The sequence below is a fragment of the Strigops habroptila genome, chromosome 13, assembly GCF_004027225.2.
Source record: "Strigops habroptila isolate Jane chromosome 13, bStrHab1.2.pri, whole genome shotgun sequence".
Taxonomy (NCBI): domain Eukaryota; kingdom Metazoa; phylum Chordata; class Aves; order Psittaciformes; family Psittacidae; genus Strigops; species Strigops habroptila.
Genome location: NC_044289.2, coordinates 6,818,334 through 6,837,765, shown reverse-complemented (window position 1 = coordinate 6,837,765; position 19,432 = coordinate 6,818,334). Strand labels below are relative to the sequence as shown.

The 19,432-nt window shown below is 42.1% G+C and overlaps 1 protein-coding gene across 2 annotated transcripts in view; it reads right to left on the bottom strand.

The window, feature by feature from the left end:
- Positions 1 to 4,180: 4,180 nt before the first annotated feature.
- The window catches only part of BMP7 (bone morphogenetic protein 7), a 47,295-nt gene continuing 32,043 nt past the window's right edge, over positions 4,181 to 19,432 (bottom strand). Inside the window, exons 3-7 of one of the 2 annotated variants that reach the window (XM_030503432.1) lie at positions 15,644 to 15,792; positions 10,746 to 10,943; positions 8,913 to 8,989; positions 8,187 to 8,297; positions 4,181 to 6,989 (exon numbers count right to left, since the gene is read on the bottom strand). In XM_030503432.1, the coding sequence (XP_030359292.1) occupies positions 6,840 to 6,989; positions 8,187 to 8,297; positions 8,913 to 8,989; positions 10,746 to 10,943; positions 15,644 to 15,792 (685 nt within the window). In that variant the 3' untranslated portion in view covers positions 4,181 to 6,839. Of the gene's footprint in view, positions 6,990 to 8,186; positions 8,298 to 8,912; positions 8,993 to 10,745; positions 10,944 to 15,643; positions 15,793 to 19,432 lie in introns of both variants that reach the window. The other variant, XM_030503431.1, reaches the window with a different exon arrangement.

Genomic DNA, 19,432 nt, shown 5'->3' with positions numbered 1-19,432 from the left:
TGTAGCAGCCATAAATAAAGGCTTTATGGCTGAGAAGTTGTAGGCAATATTCCAGCAAAATCGGATTTATTCCCTCCCCAACTCCTGCAATAAAATTCTCTGGAAATGGGGGTTCCAAGGGCTGTTCTGACACAATGTTAAATGCAGCTTCTTAAACCAGACTCCCTGCCAGTATTTATAGTTCTGTGCGTGGTATGTGTGCATATAACTGCACCAGCTTTTACAGTTGATTTCTCAGTAGTCATGTGAAACCAAAACAACTGATGGGCTGAACTTGGAATCAGTTGTGCATTTCTCTAATTTAAACAAGAAAAAAATGTCTGCTTTGCTGTTAGGAAAAAGATCTCTTGATTAAAACTGCTCCAAGATGATGGTGGCCCAGTCTCTGAGTGTCATGTTCCTTCTCTCCAAAACCACTGGCTGGGTTTGCAGGGGAACCCTGCAAGATGGATTTCAACACCTGGTTGTACAGTTGCAAAGTGAGTAGCTGCAGAGTTTCTTCTCACAGATGCCTGGCCCTACCCTTACTTGCTCTCCACTCCAAAATTTAGCCTTCAAGTTTTATGATATGTGTCCTTGGAGTAATTAACCAAGTCCTAAAACAGCAGTCCAGCCAGATCATTCCCCGGTAAGGAAGGATAACTGATTCAGTGGATTTAAGAGTTAGATTCTGGCTTCAGGAGCCAAATATAGGCCAGCAGTGACAATAGATCACTGAGAAATTAATAAACAAATTGGAAGCAAAACTCTTAATATGTCAGTTTTGGACCAGCTTAGTGTTGGTTTGTGCTCCATTCTTGTATGCTTACTACATAGTCAAAGATAGAAGCTAAAATGAGCTAAAAAGTTCTCATTAAGCAATTGTCCAGTTATCTTTAAAGAGGCTGACTAGTACTTGTGCCCTGGGCAGACAGATGTAGAGCCATCGACCTCTTTGCTCTTGTCTACAGCTTGTCATAAACGCTGAACAAAATGGCTTAAATTGTTGGAACCTGAGAAATGATATCTTTGAGCTCTGACCCTTCATAACCGAATCCAGACACTGAATGTCTCTGCTTCCACATATTTTATCCGAAGCACCTGACACAGCAGCAACAAATAATACAGGAATAAATCCAGCAGCCTGCAACAGTTTGCCTTCGTTAGCCAAGCCAAAGGTCACCTTGCTGGTGTCACCATAAGCGTCTGGCCACTACCAGGGCCATTGCCTGCTCTAGACCTTAATGGAGAGATCATGCAATGGAAGGAAAGGTGGGGAGCCAGGTTAAAAGGTTTGCAATGCCACTTGTGGGTTTTGGGCGGTTTTTCCCTCACAACCACCAGTGTCATCTCAAAGCCGTCGCTTTGGAAATCTAGCATTAAATGTTGAAGTCCTGGTGCTGACACACGAAGCACAACGGTTCCCTAGGTTCCTGGACATCCCCTAATCGCCTTTTTCTTAAGAGGCTGCTTAAAAAAAGGACCCATTAGCCCCAAAGTTATCAGCAGCACAGAGCCGCTAACTTAGGAGTCACTTCAGCTTCCCATTCAGAAAGGGTAAGTGCATGTTTTAAATTACTGGCAAGCAATGGATATTGTAGTGAATACAGCACTTGCCCCCTCCCCAGTTCCAGACACAAACATCCAATTCCTTCCCAGATTACTGCTGACTGGCTGGGTTGGGTTTTACTGCAGACACAGCAATCTCATTCTTTGAGGGTGAAGTTAATTCAAGCAGCCCCATGCAGAGCTTTATCCTGAAAATGGGTTAAATGCTTAACCATGCCTTGCAAAAAATTAGACAAGTGCAAAGCTACCTTTCTAAGTGTTCATGGGACTGAGGCTGTAAGCCCCCTTTTTCTCCCTTGGTTCCCCCAGTACTTTTCCCAGATGGAGGAAAAAAAAATGTGAAGTTGATGAATCTGGCTCTGACTTGTTTCTGTTTCCCTTTTAAATATAAAACCGAGCTCAAGCTGTCTAAAGATTGTGCTGTCTTCCATTTATGGAATTAATTCAACATCGGGATTCTATTAATTGGAAAACCAGATCTGTCCCACAGTGGCAAACCTCACAATATCAAAACTCTCGAAACATTAAAAGTCTGCTCCTACTCCCTGATCAGCAGACCCCAGGCAAACCTGCGTGCAGGCTAGGAAACAAATTGGTGCACTAACGTGTTATCCAAAACTTCTGATCTTAGTTTCTGGTTTAGGAATACAAATTCTATTGCATTAAGCAGAAAAGAGAATAGATGTTTTTATTTAAACAAAGGAACTCGAAGTGGCCATTTGTGTAGCTTTTGTACTTGGGTGATAAATGACTGTAGCATAAAGTGCTCCTAGTTTTTGCCTCAAGGTCTTGTCAATCATTACCTGATAAATAAAAACTTCAAACAGGCTCCTTTCAGCTTAATTGGACAGAATTTCTCTCCAAAGGAACAGCTGAATACAGAGAATAATGTGTTGTGGCAGCAGTGGAAGTCAGCAAGAGGTGTATTTGGATGGAAATGTACAGAGGACGCAAATTCAAACCTCAAAGATGAGTCTTTTTGTTTGAATTTACCCAGAAAGTGTCTGTTCCCATTGCCTGCAGAGCTGAAGAGATTGAATAGAGCAGCAGATGAAATCCTGCAGTCCTTGGCAATGCCGCTGAGCCGTGCTTGTGTGAGTTCCACTCTCCCTGTCTGGTTTTAGGCTTTACAGCTGACACTTCTGTAAAAATCAGGAATCTTAAAAATTATGCTAAGGCTTACTTAAATCATTATCTTTTTATTAATATAATGTTGGCAGCAATGGAGGCGGTTTCCTGCGTAGGGACAAAAGGATCCTATTGTCAGTACTGGAACAGTTCTAAAACGGCTCAATTAAGCAAACATAACATCCTCAAAGTTTGGCCTGACAGAAAGCTAAAATAACTGATCTATAAAATGTTTTAAATGTGCTTTAAAATGTCATTACTGAGATAAATCTAACCATTTTGAAGCTGGTTCACTAGTTTTATGGCCCTGCCAGTTTATGGCAGCATACGTATTCATGTCAAGAATTCCTCTTCCAGAACAGTAGATGAGAAGACAAAGCTACAGTAGCACTGTGGACTGAGGGGAGGCTGCAATCAGCTCAGGAACAGAGTTTTGGCTCCCAGGCTGGGAAAGCTGCTCCAAAGCATATCCAGCAAGTTGTGTGTGTTTGTGGCAAAGGTGGAAACCAACCGATATTTCATGCTATAAGGCTAGATGTGTTGAAGTTAGTGGTGAAGTTTCTGTTGGCTGCAAGACTGGCACTGTAAAGCTGGGTGATTGCTTTTAAATTGGATTTTCCTCCCCTAGCTGGAACCACCTCAGACTTACACTGGGTCTAAATGCAGCGAATTGGGACCATACTGAGAAATACCAGAGGATCCTCCTTGTAAAATTAGTTTAGGCATACAAAAGCTGAGTAGGCATCAGTTTAGGTCAGTAAAGGTCTTTCCACTGATGCTTTGTTGAACTTCAGTTCGGTGCATGAAGCAAATTTACTTATGAATTTTTAATTGCTTGTGAAAGATGGTACTTTAACTCCCAGATGCTGATGATTTAAGCCTTTGGATCAGCAAATACATCTACATAAACTGGCGCAACTCTGCTCACAGTTCAAAGTAAACAAGAACCCCAAAATTGCTGTTATGCCCTGAAGATAGAATGTTTAGTTAATATGGGGATTTAGACCATTCATTTTTTTTTTTCAGCTGCCTCCATAGCAATGCAGTGTGGTATCCACAGTAGGAAACCTCATGCCAGCAGCATCTCTGAAATATGCTAAAACAATCTAAATCAGAAAATGTCAGCTTCTTGGCTGATGTTCCTTTGGAGTTTCTTTCTTCCTTTCTTGTGCCTCTATAATTTTATTGGGATGACTAAATCTCTGAACTATGTTAGCAGTAAACAGAACTAATTTACCCCCTGCTTCTTTGAAACAGCTGCTGACAGCTGCACTATAATTCAATCGTGGATCTTTGCAGTGCAGACTGCAAAACATATTCATATTTTTTTTGTATTCTTCCCTCTCTGTTGTATTTGGATTGAAGGAGTCACACTAAATAGCAACATGTACCGGTTTTGCCCATACATAGAGACTGATCTACACGAAAACAGAGGATGAAGATTAAACACTGCCCAGCCAAGAAGCTTTTTTGAATATAGGAATAACCACACAGACACACAATGTTGTTGGGATATCTTCTGTAAAGTTGCAATGATTTATTTTACTAGTTTGTACAAAAGGCTTCTGACAACTGCTCTATGAAAAGAACCAGGAATGTGTATGCATTTTTGCCAACTGTTAATAAATATCTTCTTAAATAAGGAAACAAATGTGTTTAGGAACCGAGATTCATTTTTCCTGGATGTGATTGAAAAGGAATTCAGAGATGGAAATAAATAATTCTTCTTCCGCTTGTGACAACTATTTACATAAAAATGTACAAACAGTGAAGCTGATGTTGAGCCTAGCAACAGAAATCCTGTTATTATGTTTAAAAACAAAAACCAAAACAGAAACAATCCCCACATAATATTTAATATATGAATCCTATACAGCAACATACACCAATGCAGTCACCACCAACACTGAAACACCCGCAAGAAAAACTAATCCTTGACTACTAAATAGTGGAAGTTTAGGCATGATTAGCTTTTAACTTTCTACACAGCACCTTAACCTCCTTTAGGAGGTTTACAGAAGCACTGGTGTATAAACATATACAATGTCAAAAAATGCTTCCAATCTCTATGATTTCAGTACCTCACTCGAAATAAGAGATGCACTGAGGCAGTTTTGGCTGTTTATTGTGGATGGTCTTGCCTGCATGCTCCAGGGAGAGATGGTCTTTTGGCTCCTTCAGCTGTTGTCCTGCCATTTGGCTGTCGTAACTATTTGCTCAAAGTCCCACATTGGTGCAGTTCGTAAGTTTGCTGGAATCGTGCTTGCACAGTGTGCATACCACAGCCAGGCTGGTCCCGCAGATGTTTGCGTTGCCTGGGTTGGAAGCCAGGCATATCTGGCAATGTGGCAACAGCTCACCAAGGCACTGGTCCAAAACCTACTGATGTCTTGGAGAGACTTCCGGTTTCCCATGAGCCTAATCCTGCTACTGAGAAAACTGCTGGGAAAACACCAACTGACTTAAATGAGATTAGACCATCAGAAACAAGTTTCCAAATTATTTCATAGATAGTAATTTTTTTTCTTCCTTTGCTTATTCTTTTTAAAGTGAGGCATCTGGTCTGGATTTGACCTGTGACTTAAAGGAAGAAGAGCAGTGAGTGATTTCCAGAATTGGGTGGTTGCATTCATTTATCTTCTCTAACTCTCCTCTAACGCAAGATATGGAGCCAAGTTCCTGCTACGGCTGCACTGCCTTGTTCACTCACTGAACAGAGAGAACCATCTCCAGGCACTTATTGTGTTCTGGACCCATCTGTTGGAGGTTTAGGTTTTTGAAGCTTGGTGATATAGAGCTTGTGTTTTATTGGTCAGAATTTTCATCTCCTTGTGACGTTTATCCCAATCCTACTTTTGTAATTGCAGCACATGCTAAGCGATGAATGGGTTTGTGATTGGTTACTGCTACTTTGCATTCTTCTTCACAACAACTTTAATTGAGTTTTAATTACCTAAGTGTGATGTTTCTGTAACCTGTGACTTTAAAAGAAGGAAGAAGAAAAGCCTTGAGGGGACGTTTTCTTGCTTCTGTTTTCAGCTTCGTGCGGCTCTTGAAAGGGATTTAGTTGGGTTTTTTTAAGGTGAAGCCAAAAACAGAGCAGGGGGTTTATCATAACCACTGACCCTGGAAGTCAGGTTTCCTAGCTGTTTCCTAGCTGAGCCTGTGTGCTGCTGAGTTTATGTCTCAGCTCATGGCACCTTCTGCACTTGAGCCTCCATGTTTTTGAAAAAGCATCAGAACTTGTTCTGTCAGTGAAGTCAATGGACATTTTCCAAACAGGAGCAGGATCTTTAGGTGGCTCACACAACTCCCAAACTGCTCAGGATACCCCAGCAAAATGTTAGGTTTAATCCCTATTTCTTAACATTCTGCTGCTTTCCTGTTTCAAGTTCATAGCAAATCCAAATTCTTTCTGGTTGCTAGAGGAAATTTCCTTCCCTGTTGACAAAAAAAAAAAAAGTATACCCAAGAAGTCTTGCTTTTTGGAATTATTTTGTTCAGTTCTTTCGATTGCCAATTAGAAAATTCTCTTTTTTTCTTAGATTGATCTGGCTTTGAATTTGCATCAATCCAGATACAGCTTTTGCTGCTATAGTTTAAAATTGGCAGTTGCATGTAATTAATCTTTGGTTTTGCTTATGAAATTGAAGCAAACAGAGGGATGGAAGTAATAATGCTCTAACAAAATACCTGTTCACTCCAGGTATATTTTGTTCACTTATTTTATTGCAAACTGTGGTACAGGAACTACACATGCTTATTAGTCACAGCACATTCTCACCTTGGATAGATTATTGTGTTTCAACTTGCAATCAACACTGGTGAGTTTGCAATCTTCAGAAAGACTCATTTGCAGAAGTATGTCTTGCAGGAGCCAATTTTGTAGGCAGATTTGGTTTTAAATGGTTTCTCTGGCTTGTTTCAGTTTACAAGCTCATTGTCTGTAATAAACTAAAACAAAATGTGTTCAAATGCCACTTAAGATCCAGAAACTGTTCCATTGTCTGAACTTTCAGAAGCCTGGTCCTAAAAACTGTTCGCGATTTTTATAAAGCCATTGCTGGAGTGCTAACCTTTTCCCCTCCCCCACACAGCCATACAAAACCACTCTTTACAAATAACTTTTTTTTTTTTTTTTTCTGTTTTTCTTTCCTACAAATCTAATGACAGCCACAGGCTCGTACCACCATGTTCCTGTATTTTTTTAAGATAACATTGGAGCTGTCATCAAAATAGAGCACGGAGATGGCATTGAGTTGTGTAGGAGCACAGCAGGGTTTCGGCACAGTCTCTGGGTTTATAAAGTGAACCTGGGGAAAGAAAGTAGAGACATGTTAAGATTTACTTTTTCCCTCTTTTCCCTCATGGTTTTCTTTCCCAGGCATCCTTCTGTCTGTCCCATGCGCTCACTCAGACATGTTTTGAACACCTGGCTTTGTGTACAAACGTCTTGAGATGTCCCCTGCGTGCAGGGAGGCTGACGCATGCACCCAAGTCAGATCTAGTTGGAAATCTTTCAGTGAGGCAGGTTTTCATTAGAGAATTGCCATTTGTCAGAGCAGTTGGAGCTCTGCAGAAGTGTACCAGTTTCGATAAACTCTGCAGGACAAGTGGGTGAGGCTTTGTGACAAATCCCATCAGCCCCAGGCAGGGGTCCCCGTGGCGGGGGGGAAGCAAATAAAAACCATTCTACCAGGATAAAAACATACAGATACCTCTTCTTTTGGGAAACCAGAAGCATTTATGTTTCCTATTACTTTTTGCAACGTTGTCCTTAGATGAGCACAGGACATGGGATGTAGATAAGAAGGTGCAGTGAGCCTCCTTATGCCCTGCAGATGTGTGCCGGAGACTCAAGCTGGGTAGGGGAGGGTGTCTAGGCTGGTAAGCTGGGGGTGCTGCATAGCCAGGGTACTTGGGACCAGCATGCACCTCCTGGCCCAAGCCGAGCTGTGGTGCACTAGCTTTGGTGACACAGCTGGGGCTGGGTGGCCCCCCTGAGCATAGGCACTGTGTCATGAGATCACGCCAGCTTGGGGCTCCCATCTGGACATCCTTGCACAATTTCATAAAACAAATACACCCACAGAGCAGCTGGGCTGTGTAATTTTGGGATTCACTGACCCTTTCTTCAGTCTGCCCCCAAATCCGCCTTTGGCAGCAGCATTCAGTGGATCCTTACAGAGTTTTTCCAAGATATGCTCATAGTAGGTCTCGCATCCTGCTCTTACCATGCAGTGGGACTATACCATTAAGATGTCTATCATAGGGCCCTTTTAAACTAGAGAGAGCATGTCAATGCTTGCAGCAAAGACAAGGTAATTCCTAGCCAACTGTTAATTCAGGCCACTTGGCTAGACATGTTGAGCCAGATGCTGCAGGCATCTTAATGAGCTCATGCAGACCTTCCTTCTCTTCATAGCTTTGAAATTTCTTTTGTGAATAAACTTATTTCTGAGTAGCACCTATCAGATATAACTCTGCACTAGGAGCTACAGTGTACCTACCAGTGTCTGTACAATGGCATGATTTGTAGCATTCATGTATGAATTCAGCGGGAAAGCACATTCTCCTTCACAGTAATATGCAGCATAGCCCTCCGGAGCGATGATCCAGTCCTTGGTTAAATTGGAGATGTTAGATTGTGAAGACAGAAATATTGCGCAGTGAAACACAAAGTAAAACAGTAAAATAGTATGAACCTATCAGTTCATGCATCAACATACAATTACAGTGACCGGCAAAATAAAAACCTGGTACATTGGCCTTTCAAGAAAAGCAGGTGCTTTTCCTGGAGGGATGTATCCCGCTTTGCAAATGTGTCCATAGAGTAGCTGTACTTCAGGATTTAGTTGTTTATCCATTCAGCAGTGTCCTCCTGGCTGGCCACATGGATCACTTCACCCACCACTGAAGCACAGGTATAGGCTTTCAGAGACTAAAATGTCTTTAACCAGGTCTAAAAGAACTGATAGGTTAAACTGGAGAGCCTTATGTGTGTTCAGCACTGATAGAGGAAGTTCAGGGCCACAGTTTCTCAAAAAGACTGAGGTGTGTTGAGCTTCCAGCCAGTCTCACTCTAAATATTTGTATACCCTAACTTTGCAGAAGCGCTTCTTAAGCATGCTAAAGGCAATGCACAATTTCTTCCCTTAGGGCTGGATCTCACTAAGGCAGCTCTAAGTGATGTGCAAAGGCACCCAGCTCCCACCCCAGTCACGCACAGCCCTTACCTGCCACCCTAGGTCCCTGAAGCTGACGTAGAGCTCGTGTTTCTTGCAGGCTTGTCGCTGGTCGCTGCTGCTGTTCTCTGCTTGGGGAGAATGGGTGGCTGTGAGGCTGGGCTGCATCAGCAACCACAGCTCTCAGCAGAGCCCTGACAGGGAGTGAGGCACTACTGCTCAGCTGCTGCACTTGTGGCTTGCTTTTTTCTTTAACATTTTCAGTTTTACTCACAGAATAGTGTCTGGGTTCAATACCAGTGAACATAAGAAACGTCTCCCTGACTTCTTGTGCAAAGACAAAAACGGCCTGGGAAAATAACTTTGATTTTTTGCCTTTTTTTCCTTTCCAGGCTTCCTCCGACCTCATAGTAGCAAAAAGCAGCTGATTATTGCCTACTATATAAAAGGAAAACCTATGAAAGGAGTGATAGGGAAAGGCACCCTTTACCTATTTTCTAAATTCCTGTCATTGAATCACCTGTGCTACTGGTGATAGTTGCACTGACAGGTCTACAAAAGCAACATATGACATTAAGAAAACGTGGAGTCTGTTCTTCTGTCCAGTGCAGCTGGATCCAGATTACAGACTTCTTGGAATGGGTGACAGTACTGAAACCAAAGAATAAAGCACGGGTCTGAGTCACAGATCTGAACAACCATGACTATTGTGTGGACATGTAGCTGGACATCCAAGTAGAAGTACTGGAAATGCTTCTTCCACTCTTCTTGTTGGAAGCTAACTCAATGTGGGGTCCCCAAGCTGGAAGCAGGACACTGGTCATGGGGATTTTTTTAACCTACTTGTAGAAATCAGGAAGTCTTTTGTCCACTACTTATTCTTTAAAAATTGTATTGATACAGAAAATGGGTGATAAAAATGCACGCTTAAACTTCAGACCATCTGTGCTCGGGGAACTGCAAAACCCAGAGCTTGGAAACATAAGTGATGGAAATCCAATTTAAGCGACTCTTGGATTTCAGGTGAGAGATGCAGAAAAACAGACATTTGGGCAGGTCAGAGAAGGGTTACCTATTGCCGGGGCTGCAGAAAAACACTGTTAGTTCTAGGACAGGAATGGCCTGATTAAATATAGGGAAGCTGCAACAAGACTGATGGGAAAGAGTTCTCCCCTAGCCTTGCAGGTAACCCCAAGCAACCCAAGGCAAAGGTGAGTCACATAAGATGATATTGTGCCCTGTGTTGTCCTTTTCCTTCCACCTCTTTCAAGCTCTCTTTCCATTCAGTGAAGCACTCAGAGGAATAGAGCTGGAATCTGCTGCTGCCCTCAGCAGTGCTAGCCCTGTGCTGTGGTTCCTGCTGGGAAGGTCACCAAGAGCCCATTATTCTGAGGTATCTCATAATTAAGCCACATTTCTATTTCAAATGCCAGATGAAGATTTCTTCCATATTAGGATTGCCCCCAGAATAGCTGCAACCAATGGGGCTTCCTCTTCATGCAAAAGTTTTGGGACTACTAAACATTTTAGAGGCTAAACTTAAACCACAAACTCTTAAAATCTACAGCATTTTGACTCAGATCCACTGAAATACCTTATTTTGATCACTTATTGCTTTAGTGTAATTATCTTACATTTCAAAATGAGAATCTATTTCATGTGGGAGAAAAGGAGATTTTCTGGTTAGGCGCCTTTTTAAAAAAGACTGTATTAAGAAATCCCTCAGTTTAATATTGCTTCAAAGAAACATTATTTTTCTAAGTTTTTTGAAATAATCCCTAATGTAAGTAATTTCAAATCAGCAACTGAACACTAGCAGTAGACCAAAGAGACAAGTAACAGATAATTATAACAGATATAACAACCTGGCAACCCATGCTGTACCTGCAATGTTTGACACCCGGAAAGCTTCCTGGTTCTTTGGTGGTTTTGATCGATTCTGGCTTCTTTGCTTTCCTCCCGTGGAGCGAATACTGCGGAGATGGACCTCGGTGGCTTTGAAGAAGGCTACTGTGAAAGGCTGCTTGTTCTGCGGGCCATGCCTTCCAATAAGACCTGCCAGTTTGGGATTGATGCTTTGCCCTTAATAACAGAATGGAGCGATAAGAGAGCCTGCAGTAAGTAACTTTTGAGCAGACATAGTAAGGGTAGCAAGGAGGAGAGCTGCTGTCTGGTTGGTAAGGGTGATTCCTAGGCTTGTGTCAATCCACAAAGGGCGTGGACTTGATTGGCAAAGCTGCTTCTGACAAAAGCAGCTGAGCACAGCTAACTTCATTTTATATCTGCGTGTAAAAGTTACATAAAATAGTCATACATATAATTATTTTACCCTAAATCCGCTTAGCATTAACTTTTCCTGCATTCTTTACAGAGGTTTCTTTAAGTTCACCAACCTATAATTTGAAGTGATCCTATAAAAGGAGCCATAAACTCAGCTCATGGGAACACTAAATTCCCACTGGAAGGTTATTAACTTAAAATAAAAATGCCTCATATGAAATGTTGACAGAGTTCCAGATACACTGTAGCTGAGAGAAACAAATACTTCAGATGTTTAGAGACATTTTGCTTATTGCTGTATCTCAGCACCACTGTACCTGATAATTGTGTTGCAAAGTTGTTGATTACTATTCATGCTTCCATCATCCTGGACTTTTAAAGTAATTTGATTTTTGGTAGAAGATGATTAGGTGGTTTATCTGCAGAATTAAATCAATTATTTACAAAAACTGCGAGGAGGGGGGATGGCAGTGGGAAATTTAATATTTCTCTCTGTTGCTTACAAAGGATGCCTGGGTGCTGTTGTGAAATGCAGGGGTGATATCCAGAATTATCCTGTTCCAAGCTACTGAGTACTGCTGCTAAGTCAAAGTTATGTTAATGGCTTTTGTGATCCTTTTGCTGAGGACAGAGCTGGGCCTTGTCAGCCATAAATCAAATATGCCAAAGGAGAGCTTGCTTTTTCCTAGAGAAGCCCTGAAAGGCAGCCTGGCCAGGGAAAGTAGGTGAGGGGCACTACAGACGCCTGATAAAGTCCTTATTTTACTAATTTCTCACTACTGTGTGAAAAGAAGGTGGTAACCTGCAATATGTCTAGGTAATATTCTGTAACTGCTGGTTTTAAGAGAGTAAAGTAAATGCCAAGGCTTATTTATAAATTAGTGTCTTTATGGGATTGTTTCCATCTTTGCTCTTGTATGTGGTCAAAAGATTGATAAGTGTGACAGATCCAGAAAAAGGGGACCGTGGTCAAAGCTCAAGGCCAAGAAATGCACTGGCCTTGGCTGGAGTCCTTTCTACAAGCATGCAGCCCAGCGAGCAAGTCCCAGGCTGCAGTATATGGAATGTGCGGAGAGGACTGTCTCAAGAGGTGTTTTAATGGGAGCCCGGCAGCAAGACAACTGCCCAGCATGGCCAGGGCTTGCAAACTAGATAAAGCAAAACTAATCTCAGAATGGGGCACCAGTTAAGCTTGGGCAAAAATAGCACATGTAAAAACCCATGTACGTAGATGTATATGTGGACACATATCAACAACTTCACCTTCTGCTTAAGCTGCTTTCTGAAAGTTTGTCCCAAAAGTTTTCATTTTAAACATTGGAGGTGGAGCCCACAAAGTACTTAAGCAAGTAGCTGATGCTAAATACATAAGCAGTTCCACTTGCACTCAGGCTTTGCCAGATCGAAGCCTTATTTCCTGGAAACAAGCTCAGCTGCAGGAGTTATTGCTCACCAAGTGCTGCGTCTCAGGCTTTTCTTGCCCCTTCAAAGAAGCCTTTCTGCTTCCCAAAGCTGTTTTAACTAGCAAGTACATCTATGGCTGTGTTTTTTCTAGTGTAAATGATTTTACCTTTACCATGCCTCTAGGGAGTAGGTCAGCAGCATGGAGTGAGGAGACCTGACTTCACACCGGTATGTTTAATGGACTTGCATTACCGCAGCGGTAAGTAGCATTTGACCAGTTAATTCCTTGTGTAGCATCAACATGTCATGTTCAAGACCAGTATGGTGGCACTGTAATGCTCTGTATGCAAAGTAGCATATTTCTTTTTAATAAAGATGGGAAAGATCCACTTTAACTTTCCTATACATCCAGAAAGCAAGGTTAAACACAAGGACACGTGTAGTCACCCTGAGACAATGATAAACTTCTCCCAAAAGAACTAAAGCTGTGCTCTTGAACCAGAGGGCACAGCATTATCTGCTTTTATGAAGCTGCTTTTTTAATACTGTCAAACATAAGATCTTAAGTAACAAACTAAGTGAATCTAAGCGGGCAGGGGCTGTTCCTGGGTGCTGGGCTCTGAGCTCACTGAAGGTGACTGACCTTCTGCTTGCTGCTTGAGCTGATTCCTCTTTTCTAAGAGTAAACAAATACCCTTTGATTCCACCCTAGTTACACTTGTTGACAGACTTAGTTGGTAAGATTATAAAGAAATACAACCATCAGTTAATTTCTTTTGTATAATTTCATCTGGACAGTGCTCACAATGTCAGAATTTTTCTTAAATAGACTGTATTGGCTTTGTGATTACAGACCTCTATATGTAATGACAGATACAAAGAAAAGTTGGGGTGGTTTTTTTATCTAATTCACTTAAAGCTCCGGGGATTGCCCAAGCGTATAGTGTTGCATCAGAATCCTGCTGTGTCTGCAACATATGATTTCCATATGCAGCCCAGGTGTAAAAGCAGATCTCTTGTTAGACACACAGTTGGTCTAAATCCAAAAAGAAACTTGGGGAGCAAGGAAGGACATGTCCTTGCCATTCAAAAATAGAAAATTTCACGTGTATGGTGGAGAAACATGAGTGCAAAGGTGTGCTGCCAAGGGATGTGGTTACAGAAGACAAGCACACAATTGGGTCTTATATCTCTCTATTTACCTTTTAAACACTGCAGTTGGCTTTTCTAATTTTAATGGCAGGCTGATTAAAGTATTTTGTTAATCTGTTTTGAGAAAGCAGCAAGTTGCTTTTCAAAGGGTTGAAATCACATACAAGCTCAGCTAGATTTCTCAGGAGTGCAGTAAAAATAATCAGATTCCTAATTTTCATTGAGTCAAATAACAGATGAGACTGAACCTGGGAGTTTCTGTCTTTGAAAGCTTTCTCTGTGATAGATCTGGCTTTATGCTTTTAAGGGTCCACTTCTAATTGCTCCAGGAGAGCAGCCAGCGTTACTCTAAGTGTATGCAAAGTTGCAGCATTTCCTTGGATGCAGGATCCTGAAAAGTCTCTATAGAAATCTGTAACAGATTCACAAATCAGCTGCCTTCCTCCTTAACGCTGAAAAACGGGACTGACTTTTGCTGTAAAATCATTAGGTGAGGATGGGGGAGGACAGAGTCATAAGAAGACTTTATCAGTAGAGAACTGTGAGTGTGATACTGTAGTGTTTCCATGGTGGTTAGAGATATTAAGCCTACTTCCAGCTATCATGTGGGCTCTGCACTTGTGTCCTGGGTCTTGATGGCTTCCCTATATGTGAACCACAACTCAGCAAATGTGCCATGATCATGGACACAATTTCCGTACTTCTGAGTATTTCATTTAGGAGGCAAACTGGAAACTAAAAATAAGGACAAGTGTTTGAAAACAGGTTAAGCTTGTCTTGGCTGTTAACTTGCCTTATTGTCTTAAGAGTTAATCTTTACTTGTAAATCAAGTTGAATTTGATTCTTTGTACAAAGATGGCAAAAGCCATCTGCCATTGGGGTGGGGACTAGTAACTTCCATGGTGAAGCTCCTGCTTTGTCTGGGTTTCTGCATTCACTGATCACTCAGAAAGGGCAGGTTAAAACAAACCCAGTGCACTTCTCGGTGTGCAGGTCTCACATAAGTAAAATCACCCTTTCGTGTAAGTTGACACTGTAGGTTGCCTGTTTCAAAACTGCTCTGCAGAGTCCTTATGCAAAATACCACATACTGGAAAAGTTCAGAGTGTCGCATAAAACCCAACAGCATTGATGTATATCTGGAGAATAAAAATATATCCTTAGATAACTACATTCGGAGTATATATAATAGTTTTGAACTGGGTTTTCCTTAACCTCTCTTGTGGGGTAGCCAGGCAGTTTCAGGTGGTCTCAGGTCCTACGAAACCCCAGAAGATCCAGGCTAACTTGGTTTCCTTGTACAAGTCTCCAAGTGAGCATTTTAACCTTAAGACAAACTTTTTAGTTAAGACCTGGTTAGCAGAATTCCCTGCCTGATTCTAAACACATCCCTTCTGGACATGTTTCAGAGCCAGACCTTCCCGCCCATTCCCACACCTCACAGGTTTGTATCATAATCACTCTACAGACCTTGGAGTCTAGACCGGACGTGACTTTACTAGTCCTTTCTACTGCTAAGGAAATTAAAATGGTTCCTAGCTGTTTTGTGAATTTAAAAGGACTTTTGTGCCAATTAATACCAGTCTTTTACATGTTGATTGTCCTTCTGCACATACCAAAGCTTATTTCTCTCCTCCACTGGACTGCACTACCTGCAAATTAGTAGCGTGTGTGTACCTTGACAGGGATGTGTGCACGGCTAATACTGAAATGACTCCAGGCACGTTACCAATCTATTACGGCACTTGAGTACATCCTCCATCTAAAACATGTTTATGTGTTATTTCGTTATAATTATTATCTCCATCTTAGGCAAGTTCAGGAAACACATGTTCAATAAATTCTATTCAAAGGAAGGAGTACTGAAAGTTTAAGGCTTCCCCTGGCTGGGAATCGTGTACCTGAAACAGAGACTCACTGATCGATGTTGGCGTCTGACACTCACCATCGATGCCTTCCACGGACAGCTGCAGGCCAAGGTTGTGTTGGGGATTCACCACCCAATGATTACTGGTTGCAGTAATGTCAAACACCAGCCACCCTTCTTCTGCAGCCCAGATTGTCCGAGAATCGAGCAGGAACAAATCTGAATCCCTGAAAAACAATGTAATTCCCAGTTACCTTGGTTTTCCCCTGGAGAGTCTATAGGCATCCACATACATGCTTTAAGCCTTTTGGCGACAGGCAGATTCCTCCAGAGCTGGGCTGGCACATTTTCCCATCTAACCACCTTCAGATGAAGCACTTTTCTTCCCTTTAAAAAAGGGAGGATGGGTTGAAGCAGAGTTGAGGTGGTTTTGGGTTACTTTGCTGTTACAGTTAACCTTAGAGCTGCTGATGCAACTTCAGAACAAGCGCTTGCCAGGCACAGCTTTGCAAAATTATTGTTTGCATATGCAAACTTGGTAATTGGGCAGACAATGCTGCTCATTATCCTTTCCACACATCATTTCCTGACTTTTATGCATAATTGTAGCATTGGTGCAAGCCAGCTGGAACACTAGAGTGCATATATTAACATATGTAATGGTTTTTTTAATGTGTTCGTCTGAGGTTACAGATAATTGATTGAGGCAATAACCCTCTGCACAGTCATAGGTCTGTGTTACTTTGGGTGGCAATTTTCTTTCAATTCATTGCTTAATTTTTTTTAAAGGCCACTGCTGAGTTATTCTGGTTGAAGAACTAATACCAGAAAATGAGAAAGATCCAAAATAAGAGAGGATTTCATGCGTTTGAAAAGGGTGAAATCATTCTGGATTTTACAAAACGCTTCCTGGCAAATTTCTGTAAAATGAAACTTTCAGAAAACACAGGTTCTGCAAAGGAAGGAAACTTCCTTTATCAGAAATTAAGAAAGACCTAAAACTTGCATGAAAAAATTGGATACTGGCGCAGTTCCTGTATAAAAAATAACTTTAAAAGAAGAACAAAGAAACACGGTGGAAGTGTCTAGACAAGTAAGAGCTGCTTTTGTACTGACAGCGCACAAACATGATAACTTGTTTAAGTGTAATTATATCCTTTTGAATGAAGAACTATCCTCAGAAAACCCTTTACTCATGTCCTCAAAGCTTAAAGAAGGCCTTATTAATTTTGTCACTACTGATTTGTCAGTGCAAATAGATATATTTAACTTAGTTTACACAATGCCTCTTGTTTGCACAAAATATCAAGTGATCAAAAATGAATGTGAGAAGTGCTGTCAGCATAGAGGCTTTTGTCTCGTAGCTTTTAGTGATTCTTTGCCCTGCGAGATACCAAGAAATTAGAGGCTTTTGTCCCACACAGGTAACTCACAATAGAAATGGAGTTTTATTGCAATGTTTTTACTATCTAGCTTCCCTTTCAACCTTAGTGGGCCAGAACATGTAAGAGATGATGTCTTTCCTCTGTGAGCTAATAGATGTCACTGCCTCTGGCTTTGCAATGGCTGACATGAAATTAAACTTCTGAAATCAGAAGCACATGGTGAGCACATCACTCAGGGGGCATAAGAGGAGGAATCTGCTGTTTTCTCACCAATGCACCATACCTTTGGATGCCACACAGCTGGATATGTAGATAGAGCAAATGCTGCTGACAGTGCAGTTACTGCTGCACGTGGCAGCCTGAGGGAAAGCACTGGCTTCCTGTCAGCTGTTTCACGAAGAGGAGGCAAGGTCTCAGGCTTGCAAGAGATGTTTTGCAGGTACAGGATTATAATGATTGTGATTCCTCCCTTTACCTAGCATGTCCCTGCCATGGAGGAAGGCACAGGAGGAGAGGGAGTTTTGCTTTCTCTTAAGCAAAGTTTGGGTTTGTAGAAGCAGCCCTACATCAGAATTGAACATGCTGCAACTCTTGCTTACGGGGAGTATTTCAGCAGATGTTTGGGCAGCTGAAGTGGGTGGCTCTGGAAGGGGCCATGGTGCAGCAATGGAGAGGCTCAACCCAGCTGCTGTCTGGAGCCCAGTCAGCTTTCCTGGGTGCACCTAGGACAGCTGAGGATGGCTAACCCCCTCCCTCCACACAGACATCAGCTACAAGAATATAAGATGCTTGAAGTCGAACTGAGGGACAAATTTCCTGGGGTTTCATCCCCACCCAGAAGCAATGGCCCTGCTCCCACAGTGCATGACACAGCCGTGCGGACACCTCCCATCCTTCCCTGTTTATAACACGCTGAACAAAACGCATCCCAGAGGAGCCAGGGATGAGGGAGTAGTACGGATTGGCCCGTTCCAATGGCTGAGTCCAAGTTTCCAAAAGTAAAGAGTTTTTATATTCGCATACTGCATCATTTAAGCATGGCCCCTGACTGGAACTCATGATTCACACAAGGTTTAGTTCATAGGGACTTGGCTCGCTTGTTTTTTCTCGCTTGCAGTTTGCAGGTTGAAGATAATGGTAATAATGATAACTTTTTTTTGGTTTTAGCTACTGCTCAAAGGCAGCATTATTACTCAGAAAAACCAGCCTTTAAGCTTCCCATGCCGATATGATGCAATCAGGGTAACCAGACAACATGAGGCATCAAGTACCAGGGTGAGTCAGTCTGGGAAATTGTATAATAAGTTTGTTTTCCTCTAGTTACAGCGATGTGCAAACAATAGGCCTGGAGGGGAAGCCCGAAGTGAGAGAGATCAAAGACACCCACTAAAGGGAAATGTCCTTCCCACACACACTTAGAACATTTGGACCCAAAAAGGCCACATGTCAGATGCTCTCTCCAGAAGTTCAAGCACTCCTGGATTAGCACTTTCCAGTCTGGCCCACCAGCAGCGGTGAGGAATGGGATGCTGAACCTGACCTGAGCTGTAAGCAGCAGCTCCTGAGATTGTGGTGCCTGTCCCGATGAAAAGAAACCTCCTGTTCTTTTTAAAAGAACAACCTCTCCTTAAGTGAAATGCTCTGCTCTCCAAAGACTTATGGCAAACAATGTTAAATCACTAGCTAATAGACAGCAAGCCCTTTAGACATCATTGTTAGACAAGACAAACATGGCAGAGAAATGTTACCCTGCTTAGACTTCAAATTTGCTCTGAGAGTTTCCATCTAATAACTTGTCATATGGGATAGGGCTAGTTAAGTCTAATGTGGCTGGTTTGGGTTTTAGCTTTGAGATAAAGATCTGAGCACAAATGGAGGAGGTTTCTGGTGCAAATCTCACTTGCTGGTCCCTTACCTAATAACTGTGTGCATATTTAGAACATTCTTCAAGTGACTCAATAATGGCTCTGCAACCAGGAGGCAGAAAAGCCCTTTGGTTCCTTGACCCTGCATTCAATCCCTTCATTTGAGAACTTCACAGCACGTGAGAAACTATACTGAACCACATACCAGACTAAGAGATAGCAAAAGGCACATGATCCTCATTTTACAGAAAATTAAGCTGGGACATGGAAATGTTAATGTTGAGATTAGAGTTACATAAATTACAAAGTCTGGATCCAGACCACAAGTACATTTTATTGAGACCACATCAAAATGGCTCAGTGCTCAAAGTACTGACATCAGCGGGAGTGTCAAAGCTTTTAGCGATGATAAAGCTCAGCGCTTTCAGCTGTTTTCTCCGGCATCGGGCTATCAGTGGAGCCTAAGATGAAGACAGGAGGTTAGCACTTGTCTGCCAATAGCTCTGGTAGTGTCTGGCACTGGAAACCAGAAAGGAGAATCACCTCCCATTAGAAAGTACTCCCAAAAACTTGCCTACAGGTCATGTAACTGCTGTGTGGTCTGTTAATCTTCCTTA